This window comes from Macrotis lagotis, chromosome 1, assembly GCF_037893015.1.
Source record: "Macrotis lagotis isolate mMagLag1 chromosome 1, bilby.v1.9.chrom.fasta, whole genome shotgun sequence".
NCBI classification, from domain to species: Eukaryota; Metazoa; Chordata; class Mammalia; order Peramelemorphia; family Peramelidae; genus Macrotis; species Macrotis lagotis.
Genome location: NC_133658.1, coordinates 41,203,771 through 41,217,543, shown reverse-complemented (window position 1 = coordinate 41,217,543; position 13,773 = coordinate 41,203,771). Strand labels below are relative to the sequence as shown.

The window sequence follows — 13,773 nt, the reverse complement described above, 5'->3', positions numbered from 1 at the left end:
TGCAGTGTGAGAAATGGTCCCAGGTTAGAGCTAGCTTCCAGGGGTGGGTGGTCAGGTGTGGAGTCTCTCCACCGGACAAAAATATGTTTGTTGAATGAATAAATTAATTTAGTTCCTCCTCCCCCCCTTCTTAGGTTTACTGTCTTGGGGAACAGGCTCCCCGAGCCAGTATCAGTTTCCCCTACGCTCATATGAAGTCTGTGTCTTTGGCAGAACCGTTTATATTCTCAGCCTTACTCTAAAGTGACAGTTCTGAAAGCTTTCTTGGGGCTACAGGTAAGGAGAGCTCTCTTCTCCCTTCCTGAACTTTAGCAAAATCAAGGCTTTTGTAAGAACTGTTCGGTCTCCAGCAGAGATCCCCCTTTAGCCCTAATATTGAAACACTTGCTCCTGTTTCCATTTCCAGTAGATTTTCTCCTTCCACACATGGGGCCTCCAGGGACCCAGCCCTTCTCATCAGACTTCGGTCACGGGCAGCAAAGGATCCCACCCCCCAACTTCCCCCAAATAGATTCTAGAGCTCTCAGGGATGTCCTTCCAAATTTTAAGTGCCTCAGTTGGTCACAGTGTCCCTCTGGATCCTTTTTCCTCTGAGATCTGACCCTAGTCCTGGTTCAGTGGGGATGTTGCTGGGGAGGGACAAAGGGAGAAGATTCCCTTTCTCTGTAGTGGGGTTACCTCAGCTCCACCATGGTGATAGCTACTTTTGTCTGGTCTCCCAGTATTATCATCGGATCCATCCTCATTAATCCCCTTTGTGGGAAGGCCCATTTCTAATCCCATCAGAGCCCTGTGAGGGTTGTAGGAACTGTGCTGGGAGCTACTTGGACCAGTGAGTGAACACTGTCACACCAGATAAGGTAACTGCTTGGGGACTGGGTTTTCCTCTGGGCTGGAGAAAAAAAGGGAAACTTCTAATTGTAGGGGAGTCAGGACTGGAGAGAGACTCACTAACCAATTCCCATATTCTCCTGGGACCTCTCAGAATCATTGGAGACTCTCATCTCCCAAAGAAGAGACACCAAGGGATGAGATGGCCAGTGGGTAATGTTGAGTTGCTGCAGGTCTAACTCTAACCTTTTCATTTTATTCCCCATGGTCCTAGAGAAAGCAACTCCCCTCACCCCAATCAAAGTCTCTTGGGATTAGTCCCCAGAGCACTTCTTTTTTTTTTTTTTTGTGTACTGTGGTCCATCTGTGGAAAGGAGATAGGAGAGAATGTGGTTATGGAGAAATCTGCCAGATTTTATAGGCAGGAGAATGTAGGTAGAGGTAGGAGGGAGACTTTCACCTGGGTCACTTGGCTCCATTTTCAGGTCACTGCTGGTGGGCATTGAGGGTTGGATCAAGGAAAGTGCCATGAAAAGAAGGATCATAGAGTTTCAGAGTTGAAAGTGAACTCCAAAAGTCACTTAATGCAACTTTGTCCAAATTGAAACTAACCAATAGTTAAGGCATTTCATCTTGTTTGCCTCAGTTTCCTCACCTGTAAAAAGTTGGAGAAGGAAATGGCGAACTATATCAGTATCTCTGCCAAAAAAAAAAAAACCCCAAATGGAGCCATGAAGAATGAGACATGACTGAAACCTATTGAACAAGGATAACAGGGCGGCTGAGTGGTGCAGTGGATAGAGCGGGCCCTGGAGTCAGGAGTGCCTGAGTTCGGATCTGACCTCAGACACTTAGTAATTGCCTAGCTGTGTGGCCTTGGGCAAGCCACTTGACCCCATTGCCTTGCAAAAAAACCTAAAAGGAAAAAAAAAGAAAAAGAACAAGGATAACAATAGATATTTAATAGTAAACAAATGAATGAGTAAATAATCTTCTGAAGATTAGGAGGGAGACAACCTAAGAGAAGAGATGAACCTGTGAGTTCAGTTACTAATTCTGCCTTCAGGATTCACCACTTAAATTCAACTTAACTCTCCTTATAGGGGCCTCAGTTTTTTCATCTTATCCCTGGCTCTTCTGTTGAGGAAAGTGTCTGACAAGTGATTGGGCATTCCTATGAACAACTTTTAAATTCTTCAGTTTAAAGGACTTTGATACATCTAAGGAAATAACTCTACAATTTTAGGCATCTCGAGCGATGTTTTAGGGCAAGGGAGTTCTTCCATAGTCTGTAGCAGAACTTGGATTGGGTCAGAAGTGCAACAAGGGTAGGACAACTGGCCTTTGGCCTAGGGCTCCAAATGCAGAGAACCTGGTCAATATTTATGACTCCAGCAAGCAGAAACTCCAGGTTTAGCACAAATAAGAAAGGACCCAGAGAGCAACTTCAATCCTCTCCTTCTTGGTCCTGGCACTCCCTACATCTTCCCTTGGTCAGCCTCCACAGAGAGAGCTCTGGGTGGTTTAGGAGCTCTTTCTCATTGACTGATGTCCTCCTCAGTGTCTCAGGTCACAATGAGACTGTGTTCTGAGGTCCCTGATGTTCTCTCTCTCTCTCTCTCTCTCTCTCTCTCTCTCTCTCTCTCTCTCTCTCTCTCTCTCTCTCTCTGCTTCTCATGTTTCGTTACCTCTTTCCAAATGAATTTTTTTTGGCAAGGCAAAGGAGTTACGTGACTTGCCCAAGGTCACACAGCTAGGTCCGCATTGGAGCTCAGACTTCCCAACTCCAGGGCTGGTGCTTTATCCACTATGCCACCTAGCTACCCCCCAAATGAATTTCTCATAAAAAGTTGATTTCAGGGCAGCACTGAAATTTATGTAGGATTTTCCGCAACTGCCAGTTCTCAAGTTAAAGCACTGGAGAGAAGAATTTGGAATTATAACATCATAGATTTGAAGCCATTCAATTACACACACACACACATATATATTTATATTTAACTGAATTCACAGTCTCACCTCTTCTCTTAGATTTGTCTCCCTTCTGATCTCCAGGGGACTGTTTACTAATTAAATATCTATTGTTACCCTTATTCTATAGTTTTCAGTCATGTCTCACTCTTCATGTTTCCATTTGGGGTTTTCTTGACAGAGATACCGATATAGTTTGCCATTTTCTTTTCCAGCTTTTTACAGGTGAGGAAACTGAGGCAAACAAGGTGAAGTGACTTCCCTATTGGTTAGCTGTGATTTGGGCACAGTTGCATTAACTAGAGGCCATTATTTACATTTGAGGAAACTGAGGCACGAGGAATTTAAAATGACTTGCCCAAGATCACACACCTAAGAAGCATCTGAGGGGGGATTTGAACTCAGGTAGGTCTTTATAGCTACAAGCCTAGCATTCTACCCATTGCACCATGCTGCCTTAGAACTCTTTTAGCTCATGTAATGACTCAAAGTCACACAGGTAGCAGAGACAAGTGAACAAAGTTCAACAGCCAGAGTGATCACCTTGGGGCCTATGGGGGGGCATCACATAGAATTATTAATTCATCAGGTTCTTCCTTAAAGGGGTTTCTAACACCTAGAGGAAAACAGAGTATGAAGGCACTAGAAGCCAGAGACAAAGACCTGAAAAGGAGGGGACTCGGGTTTAGTCGCCAACCTCTTGGACGTGCTTCTTTGTTACAGGGTTCCTTACGTTTCCCTGTGGTTGCACCTAGCTCTATAATAGAATGCCACCTTGTCTTATCTCAGTTTTGAATCAGTCTAGTAAGGTGCTGAACCATAGAAATATTTCTCAAACGAATGACTAGATAAATGAGTGGGAAGGAAGGAAGTGGATGGTGGCCAAGAGCTTCTGGGATCTGGGAATAGTTTTATATGGTCTTCTGCAGCTAGGCCTCCTGGAGATAGAGCCAGCTAGCTCAAGGGACAACATTCCCCACTGCTAGATGGAGCAAGCTGAGTGCTGGATTTGTGGTTCTGGTTTCTAGAGCTGGTATCTAGTCCTGTCTCATTTGAAGAAAGGGAGACCAAGACCCAGAAAAGCTGGCTATTTAGACTTATTCAAAGCCACATAGGAAATGAATGACTGAGCGGGATTTGAACGCAGGTTTCCTTGACACTACATCCTATATTATTTTTATGGTATCACTCCACCTCTGTTCATTGAGTAATAGTCAGAGAAATGGTTATATGTGGATTTGAGTTTGGGGAGAAAGGGAGTCAAAAGGATAGAGGGAATAGGAGACTAGTACGGAAGGTTGGGATTGTTTCAGCTCTGTCTCCCCTGAGTGGAATAAAAGCCCATCCTTTGATGTCTCCCAGGATGGGAGTTTGACCTGCAGCAATTCTCATCTGTCCCCAAAGGCAGGAGGTCACCATTTCCAAGTTTTAGTCCAGGCCCCTGTGGTAGATGGTATGGGTAACAGATGACCAGGGGAAAGAATGAGGACCCAAGTCTTCTTCCTCCCTTGAGGTGAAAGGATGTTCTCCTGGATAGAGAGAGTGCTGCCTCAGCCACCAGGAACCCCTCAGAAGATTGGGGCGGAAGAGGACCCATTATTGGAGCTGGAATCAGCACCAGGAGAACCAGAATTGCAGGAAGACCAGCCTGTGAGGGAAGAGGAGCCAGAGGAGGTAAAACTAATCCTCAGTGGCACAGGCTTACTGTCTGAGAGGGTGCTGGAAGGGACCCTTGCTTTAGATATGAGAAAATGAGGCCAGAGACGTAAAATGTCTTGTCACACAATGAATTGTCTCAGAGTCTAGTTTTTTAGCCACTGGACTGCCTAGCTGCCTCTAAAGGCTCTTTGGAAGAAGCTGCTAAAATATAACTCAGCTTCACCAAACTAATAACAGCGATTCTATGTTGGCTTAATGTTTGTTCATCATAGCCCTGTGATGTCATAGAGCTAATACAATTACCACCATTTTACTGATAAGAGAATTGAGTCAGTTTGAACTGGAAGGTGAGCCTAGGTATGATTCTTTGACCTAGAGGCAACCCTTCCATCACACTGATCTTGACTCTTGGGTGTCACTGAATCCTTCCCCCCCACCATGCCCCCTTTGCCTCCAACCCAAATACCTCCATGAGCTCATTTCTATTTAACATAGGGCCTTGGGAGGGTGGCTGTGGGTTCTTCCTGGACTTTCTGCTGTTCTCTCCCTAGGCTCCAAGGGAACCAGCTAGATGTGCAGAAATGCCTCCCCAGTGTGGAACCCCAGAGGGTGAGTCCATGAAAGCCCCCCCAAATGGCCTCTGGATCCCTGCCTTGAGAGTCTAGATGAGGAGGAACCCCTCCCACTCACTGTTTAGAACAGATAGTTCTAGGCCTTCCATTACCTGAACAAACTATCCTGCAGTCTTCTCTTTGGTTCAAACTATCCCTATTAGAGCAGTCCAATAACTTGGGAAGGTTGGACTTCAACATGAGACTTTTGTTTTCCTAGTCCCCCAGGAGGCTGTGGAATTGCTGCCTTCACGTGCTTCACTTCAAGTTCCTGGGAACAGGTACCTTCTCTTTCAAGGGATTCATATCTTGTCAAAGATGAGTGCTAAAGAGAACATAAAGACAAGAGCTTTCTGGTGTGTGTGTGTGTGTGTGTGTGTGTGTGTGTGTGTGTGTGTGTGTGTGTGACAGAGAGACAAGGATAGAGAAGCTTGGATGGGACGATCTCAAAATTACTGCTCTTCCCCATTAGGCAGAGTGATAGTGTTTCTCAGGGCTGAACACCCAAATCAGACTGGTTCCACAAAATAAACAACCTCTGTCATCCCTCTTCCCTAAAACAGCCAAACTGATATGAATAAAGAATAGGTCTTCCTAGGTCATTCTCCTCCTCAAGAATCTTCTGTGTCTCCTGTTGCTTCCAAGATAAAATACAAATCCTTCTGTTTGGTATTTAAACCCCTTTTTAATCTATCTTCATAGGCCATCTTTCCATGCTCAGAATGCATTCCTTCTCTGCTTTCACTTAGTAGGCTTGCTTCCTTCAAAACTCATCTCAAGAGCCCCCTTTTTACAGAAAGCCTATCCTGATTCTCTCCCCTTACCCTATTGCTAAAGTTCCAATGAAATTTCTTTTAAAATGTATATCTATCCTCCCTTCCTCCCCTCCCTCATCCCCATGTTGAATATTTCTTGAGGACGAGGTATCATGTTTTTTTGCATTTGTGGTATCTAGCACACAGATACGTGCTTGTTAATAATACCAGCAAGTATTTATATAATGTTTATTTATATAATGTCCTAAGTTTTACGAAGCACTTTGTGCATGTTTCTTATTGGGTTCTCAAAACAACCCTGTGATTTCTCCCAGAGCCAGGATTTGAATCTGGTTCTTTTGATTCCAAATCCAGTGATCCTTGGATGCCACCATTTTGATGGAGGGTATGATTTCTGAGGTCTCTTCCAGCTAGAAATCACAGGTGCTATTGCTTCTTACAGTATGAGGTTTTTATGGACTAGAGTCAAATCAAAGATCTAGAGCCAGAAGGGTCTTCAGAGGCCATCAGATCCCACTGTCTCATTTTACATTTTGAATGGTTGAGTCACTCAAAAAATAAAAGTTGGAGTATGAACTCAGCTCCTGTATCTCTATCTCCAATAGTCAGGGAGAACTTTCTGGAGTAAATAGTACTTGATGTAAACCTTAAAGAATTGGGGAGAAAGGTCTTGGGGTGGGGAGTGGGGGGTGGCTTCACTGACTAGAGACATGTGCTGAGGATAATGAAGAGGCAGATCTCCCTTGAGGCAGAGCCTAATCGGAGACTGTGGCAGATAAGTTTGGAGAGGGAGGGTGGGTCAAAGAGCCAGGAGTAGAATTTCCTGGGAGGAGGGCCATGGCTTATTAATGATGGGTGCAGGAGAAGGGGGCAATGTCTAGATGAACACTAATTCTTAATCTTTATTATATCATGCCCCCTTTTGAAGTCTGGTGAAGCTTCTGGAATCTTCAGAAGAACATATATATGAAACAGCAGAAATTACAAAGGAAATCAAATATATTGAAAGAGGTGGAAATTTTTTTCCAACCAAATTCACAGAATTTCTGCAGTCTACTCCTGCTTTTGAATCCCTGCCCTAAACAATGCCCAGTGATGGGAGAGGGATTGATGGGAGGGGTGGCCTCTGACTTAACTGCTCTCATGGCTCTTGTCCTTCCAGCAGTGCCAGTGGATGGGTCCTGACCTTAATGACAAAGGGACTGCAGAGAGTGGTCCCTCAGCCTCCCCAAACCCTAATAGTCCAGATCTTGGAAAACAGCACCAGTGGTTCTGACCAGGTACCTGAGGGAAACCTAGTGTGGGGTATTAATTGCTGAGGTCCTGCCTTGGCGTTCTGTGAATGGGACATACCTTTAAGTCAAGTAGACTTGAACCTGTCTGGGTTATCTGTCCCCTATAGGCTGAAGCACAGACCCTTGGGAATGAAGAAACATTGAGTCCAGGTAAGGATCTACTGAACTGTTGCCTTCTCTCCCTCCTTTTTCTCCTTCCTTCCTTCTTTCTCTCTTCTTTCTGTGATGGAAAAAGTCTGAAATAATTGAGGAAACAAAGGTCTGAATTCATTCAAGCATATCAATTCATTAAGCAATGCATGCTCATGCATGATAAATCAGGATGAGGTCTCTTCATCCTTAGGACTGGACTCCAAATTCAAAAGGAGACAGATTTTTATGTATGAAAACAATGAACAGAATATAAATCAGGATGCAGCATTAGGTGATCTGATTTCTGATTGGAGGAAAAGATTAGGGACTTTCCAATTTGGGAGGAAGGAAGAATGAAGTACAATTCCCTGAAATCAGAAAGAGAGAGGTCTCATTCTCCTCAAGTGTCTGTATTTAATCAAAGGAACAAGGAAACAGAAACTGACTGACCAACATGGGGCCAGTTTTCAGAGAAGAAATGGGTTTTTTGAGATGGACAATTGTGAGAAAACTCCTTGCATCAGTCTTTGGACCTGATTGAGTTTCTGGTCAGCATGACCTAAGTCCTTATTTAGGGGTCTCTAAGTAGCAAGGAGAGATGGTCTGGCTTCTCAGGAACAAAAGGCTAGTTTCAAACAATGCAATACAGTTTTCTCACATGAATGACGTTTTCTCACAAGATAGGATTGGATCAGTCCCATAACTGAAAAGAAAGGGAACTAAATTAGTTCTAGAATTGAGTTCCAATATGGATTTAGCTTGCTTCACACAATTCTCAGTTCCCTCCTCCCCACCCTCCCTTCTTTCTTCCTTCCTATCCACATAGACATATATACATGCATGTATGTTCATATATATACATGTGGCCATAAGTATACATACTCTATACATAGGATATACACACACATAATATACATTTACATTTACATATACATAGGGAGGAGGGAGAGAGAGAAGGAAGTCAGTTTCTTTTCTGAATGAGGTTCGTTTGGGGTGGCTGTTAGCAGGTCATGAGTTTCCTGGAAACACATTAATCCCTTTGTGAAGAGGAGGCCCTGTAGTGAGACCCAATGTTGGTGGAATGAGGGAACCAGCCTTCATTTTATCTCAGAAGTGGATGATATATCTGATGAGGCACCAAGGGTGGTGGTTTTTTAGCCAGGGAGATCGGGATTAATGTCTCCTCTGATATTTCTGATATGTTTGGGGTATGTGACTTTGGGAAAGTCCCTCAGTCTCTCAGTGTTCTTGGGAATCCCTAAGGTTCTAAAGTTGTTGAGAAGGTACTGAACTGATCTGGGGGAGGGAATTTCCTCACTTGGGTGTCAGTCACCTTTATCAATAAAATGTCAAGTCCAGTCCTTCTCCTTAGTACATACGGATAACTGTGAACAGTTCACTTGTTCTGTCCCAAGTCTTCTAAGGCATCCAGGAGACTGAGTGTAAGGATTCCAAAGCAAAGGGTTTGTATGTTGTTAGCTTTTTCTGATTGGTGTGCAACCCACAGTCCTCAAGGACCTGAAGAGGTGCTGAGTCCACTCATTGATCCCTATTGGTTTATTATCCTTGCAGGACTGGCGTCAAAGGATAGCACTGATGACCAGGATAAGGGGTGAGTCTCCAAAAACTTACTCCAAGAGACTGGGACCTCAGTTGTGGGAATCTGGTGCTTCAGAAACATGAGTGCCTTCTCCTTGTCTTTCCATGTGACTCATGGGAGGTGGTCAGAGATGGCTGCATACTCTGATGGTTAGGTTGGGTGCCTTAAAGAGAGATGTGGGCTTTGCAGGATCTTCTAGTTGGATCATGCTCTGACAGTCAATTCTTTGGTTCTTGATCACTGTGATATCTAATAGAAACCTTGAACTGGGAGTCAAGAGACAGAGGAGACAAAGTGAGGCAGCTAGTAAATGACAGAACTGAGGCTTAAATTCAACCCTAATCTGAATTTTAAGACAAGTGTAATTTTCACTACAATATTTATATTCCCTGCACATGAGGTTTATTAGGGTTACTAGACTGGTATAGGAGTGTATGGGATGTTTAGGGAAGGCTAATATCTCTGGGGTGAGGGTTGCTGAGCCCTTTTAGGGCTGCTTCTCCACCTTTGGTGTCCACCTGTGACTCCAAGAAGCTGTAACATGGGCAGTGGTCACACCCGGTAAACTCTCTAAGTATATGAGCTAAACCATGTGGAGGGTAATAAACCGGTCTCAAATCCATCAGTGAATTAAGGATTTATGTGAAGACCGCCTCCCAGGTGGAATGGGTGGATGAGAACAATTTGTCCCAATGGCCATGAAGATAACTAAGACAGGTGCTGTGGAATGTTTAGAAGTTGGTCAGACATGGAAGTTGCCCAGATCATCCACTGCATCCTGGGCCATTGCCAGCCACCTTGACTATTGTCTTGCCACTGGACTTTAATGACTGAAAGAGAAGAGGCTGATGACTTTGTGCAACTCTGCCTCACTTAAATCCTATTCATTCACAAGTCAGGATGTGACCCCATGATGCTACTGGTCCTCTTCAAAAACAAAGGCACAACAACAGTAGTGATAAAGAAGAAAGATAGTAGGCAAGTAGTCAACACTGTCTGGGTTGCAAGCCTATTGGGTGTCCAGGTGGCTTGGAATCCGGAAGACCTGAATTCAAATGTTCGTGACCTGTATGACTCTAGGTGAGTCACTTAACCTCTGTCTGCCTCAGTTTCCTCAACTGGAAAATGAGGATAATAAAAGAGTTTATCTCCAGATATTGTTGTTAGAATCAAATGAGAGAATAGTTGTAAATCTTGGGATATAGTAGGTGCCTAATAAATTTTTGTTCCCTCCTCCTCCTTTATAGAACTGGAAAAAGTGTCTTGAAATGGTTGGTGCAGGAATTGAAGAAAGTACTCCCACAGCCTCCCACTGAACTCCTGAAAAATTCTGAGGTGAGCAGGAGGATGACTCTTCCAGAACGAGTGGGAACAGACAACTGGTAGCCATAACTAGGGTGGCGTGATCTGAGCTTTGTCTTAGGCTACCAAATTCAGAGATTTCTTTATCCTCCTTTTTAGAGAAGATAGAAACAAGATGTCAGAACCTAGTTAGAAAGCTTCCAAAGGAAACTTCCCAGTGGCATACTACTGGGGTGAGTTTTTCCTTCATTCAGCCCAAGCAGGGGCATCAAAAGGGTGTTCCAACCTCCTTACCTCACCATGAATTTTGAGTCATCTCCCTTCCCCTCTCTTGGAGGGCAGCTTTTGGCCACTTGCCCTGAGGCATAATTTGCAGTGTTCAGTCCATGGGCAAAAGATTCCAAGTCATAGCTCTGAATCTATCATCTGTAGCTTTGCCTATACAAGCAGATCAGTGTCGGGGGAAGGCGGAAGGCTTGGTGGACTTATCAAAGGAGCAAAAGTCTTACAAGACTTCATTCTGGCTGCTTGAGAATGATGATAATGCTTCAGCTTCTACATTTGTAAAACATGAGGGTTAGACTAGAGGATCTCTGAAATTCACAGAGTAAAAGGGGCTAGGTTGCTGGTGTCATGTGGAGGGGTTTTCCTATTAGCATAGAAGAAGGGACAGCCAGAACAATCTTTTATCAAGAAGCAGCAGAAAACTTATTGGAGACCTTGGAGGTCATCTAATCTAATCCTCACATTTTACAAATATGGAAAATGAGGCATTAGGAGGTTGAGAAGGGATCTCAAACCCTCTAGTCTCACCCTCACATTTTACAAATATGGAAACTGAAGCACTAGGAGGTGTAGAGGGGATCTCAAAATCCTTTAATCCTCACATTTTATAAATATGGAAACTGAGGCACCATCCTGATTGAGAAGGGACATCAAAATTCTCTAGTCCAATACATATTTTATAGATTTGTAAACTGAGGTATTGGGAGGTTTTGAAAGGACCTTCGAGATTCTCTAATCCAACCTTCACACTTAACAATTATGGAAACTGAGGCTCCTAGAGGTTGAGTGACTTTCCCAAAGCTTAAGTGTTGGGGTAGGTTTCAAACCCACATCTCCTGAATTCTCATTTTATGTTCTTCCCACTAACCGGTCCTGCCTCAACCAGGCATATCTTTATGCAATTCCTGCTATATATTCAGCCCTATGCTAAACAAGACAGCGTGGTAGATAGAGGGGGAAGTAAAGCCCATTGTAGGATAATGGAACAGACAGAAACATGCTCTTTGCCTGAGAGTTTCTATAATAATGATAATTGTGGCAAAGAAGTTCAGAGAAGGGAGGCATCAGAGCTATCAATGGGAAACTGAAGTAATCAGGGAAGCCTTCTCAGAGGAAGAGGGGACTGGCTTTAAAGGATGGGTATGATTTGAATATTAAGAAGAAAGCAAAGAGACCATTCCAAGGAAAATCTTATGTAGGTTTTTCCTTAGGATATTAGTATTTAAGAGTTAGAAGAGTCTTTATAAATCATGTTCCCTATTTTCTTTCTTTCTTTCTTTCTTTCTTTCTTTCTTTCTTTCTTTCTTTCTTTCTTTCTTTCTTTCTTTCTTTCTTTCAAGGCAATGGGGTTAAGTGACTTGCCCAAAGTCACACAGCTAGGTAATTATTAAGTGCACAAGGTCAGTTTTGTCTGAGGCCCTCTGTGCTCTATTCACCTAGCTGCCCCTTCCTATTCTATTTTAGAGATGAAAAGCCTGAGGCCCAGAGAGATTAGGTAGTAGGCAGAAGAATGGGGATTTGAACTGTTCTCTGATTAGATCCAGGCTTCTATCCACTATATCACATTTCCCACCCTTGGTAGATAAAGTGAAATCAGAAGGGGATCAGCACAGGTTTCGGGAGATTTTAGTTTTCTAGTAGTGATAAATACTGAGTTAAGTCAACAATTATCTATTAAGCAAAGAAAGGTGAAAAGATGGGAGAGGGCAAGACCATATTTCTGGGACCCTCATTTAGTTCTCCACTTCTTTCACCCCCTTAATATCTCATTATTCTGGAAGCTTGGGTAGAAGCATTACTCTAGCAGACCTTGTTGGGATTGAGGGACGACAGAATTACATGGTGACTAATGTTCTCCAGAAGTGGGGAACTTTCATGAAATTAGACTGAGGAGGCAATAATTAAAATTCACAAGGCTCTGGTTAGAAGCATTTTAAAAGCCCCCAGCAGTGGGATGACCTTTTCACAACCAGTCTGAGACCTTCGTTCACTTCATCAAAGTCTGCAAAGTCTCTTAGCATCTCCACAGCTATCCTGGGTATGTACTGTGTGTGGTGGGGTGGGGTGGGGAAGATCATCAGGAGCCTAATGGGTTGGAGCTAGACTTTTTGACCTTATCCTGTGTGGTTGGATTGGATGGAAGTTTTCCAGTAATCAGGCCTCTTAATGTCAATACAGGCAACCTATCCTGGGCTTGGAGAAACAGCTATAAAATCAGGTAAGGCTGATGATGGATGGGTTAACAGCTCTTGCCTGGGTGGGGCTTAGGAATGAAAGCATTAAGGCAGGTTGGGGGAAACAGGCCTGAAGAGATAACAGGTGTTCTACTTATTCTAGAACTTGGCCAACTTGGACTATATGTGGAAGCAGGGAGTGATGAGCAAAGCCATACTAAGTATTTCTGGATGGAGAAAGGGGTTTTATCGCTGGTGTTTTATCAGGACCAATCAGGGGAGGTGCTTGGGCAGCTCAAACCCCTGATCCTATAAGTGTTGTCATTGAGTCATCTCTTTCTTCCAGGATCGGCACCCCCAGAAACTCAGCCAGAGCCTCAGGCCGAGGAAACGGGGCCCTCACCAGAGAGCCCTACTCCAATGCCAGTCCCCCCACTGCCAGATCCCCCAAAGCCTGAGGAGTCATCCACAAAACAGGAGAGTCAACCAGATACCCTGTCTGCCTCCTGTCTACCTCCTGGTGGGGATCGTGCCAGGTAACTTGGAGTCTTTTGAAGTTTCCTGCTCCCCACATTCAAAGGCAGAAGAGGAAAAGTTGGGAGTTGATCCAACCAAATGAAATAAGACCAGGAGGGTTGGAAATAGCAGCTTCTCCCTTTTCCCCATACAGGTCCAATTCAACCTGACACTGATTAGTTAGGTGGAACAGTGGATAGAGTGCTGAGGAAGATCCTGAGTTCAAATCCTGTCTTAGACGTTTATTGGCTGTGAGATCCTGGGCAAATCATTTAATCCCTATTTGTCTCAGTTTTCTCATCTGTGAAGAGGAGATAATAATAGGCACCTATTGTTCAGGTTGCTGTGCGGGTCAAATGGCACGCTATTTGTGAAGTGCTTCGGAAACCTTAAAGCATTATATGCTAGCTATTAGTGTTGCGTATTAGCTGTTTGACTGTAGCGGTGAGCTACCCTGGTCTTTTCGAAAGGAAGATGAGTTTTGATGAGGACAGACATGGGGTCATGAGGGTGGAAACTGTGAAAGGAGGAGTCTTGGCCAGAGTTCCTAGATCAGACTCTATACCCAATCCAAGGGGATCTGGAATGAGCAAGTGAGAAGCAGAGGGTCAGGTATCCCCA

At 44.0% G+C, this 13,773-nt stretch overlaps 1 protein-coding gene across 1 annotated transcript in view; it reads left to right on the top strand.

Moving 5' to 3' along the window:
• The window catches only part of CNGB1 (cyclic nucleotide gated channel subunit beta 1), a 106,332-nt gene that overhangs the window by 2,075 nt on the left and 90,484 nt on the right, over positions 1–13,773 (top strand). The window contains exons 2-12 of the mRNA XM_074211170.1: positions 135–276; positions 723–860; positions 4,316–4,476; positions 5,013–5,070; positions 5,293–5,353; positions 7,011–7,128; positions 7,251–7,293; positions 8,848–8,887; positions 10,123–10,210; positions 12,641–12,680; positions 12,983–13,172. Of these exons, the coding sequence (XP_074067271.1) occupies positions 4,324–4,476; positions 5,013–5,070; positions 5,293–5,353; positions 7,011–7,128; positions 7,251–7,293; positions 8,848–8,887; positions 10,123–10,210; positions 12,641–12,680; positions 12,983–13,172 (791 nt within the window). The 5' untranslated portion in view covers positions 135–276; positions 723–860; positions 4,316–4,323. The remainder of the gene's footprint in view (positions 1–134; positions 277–722; positions 861–4,315; positions 4,477–5,012; positions 5,071–5,292; positions 5,354–7,010; positions 7,129–7,250; positions 7,294–8,847; positions 8,888–10,122; positions 10,211–12,640; positions 12,681–12,982; positions 13,173–13,773) is intronic.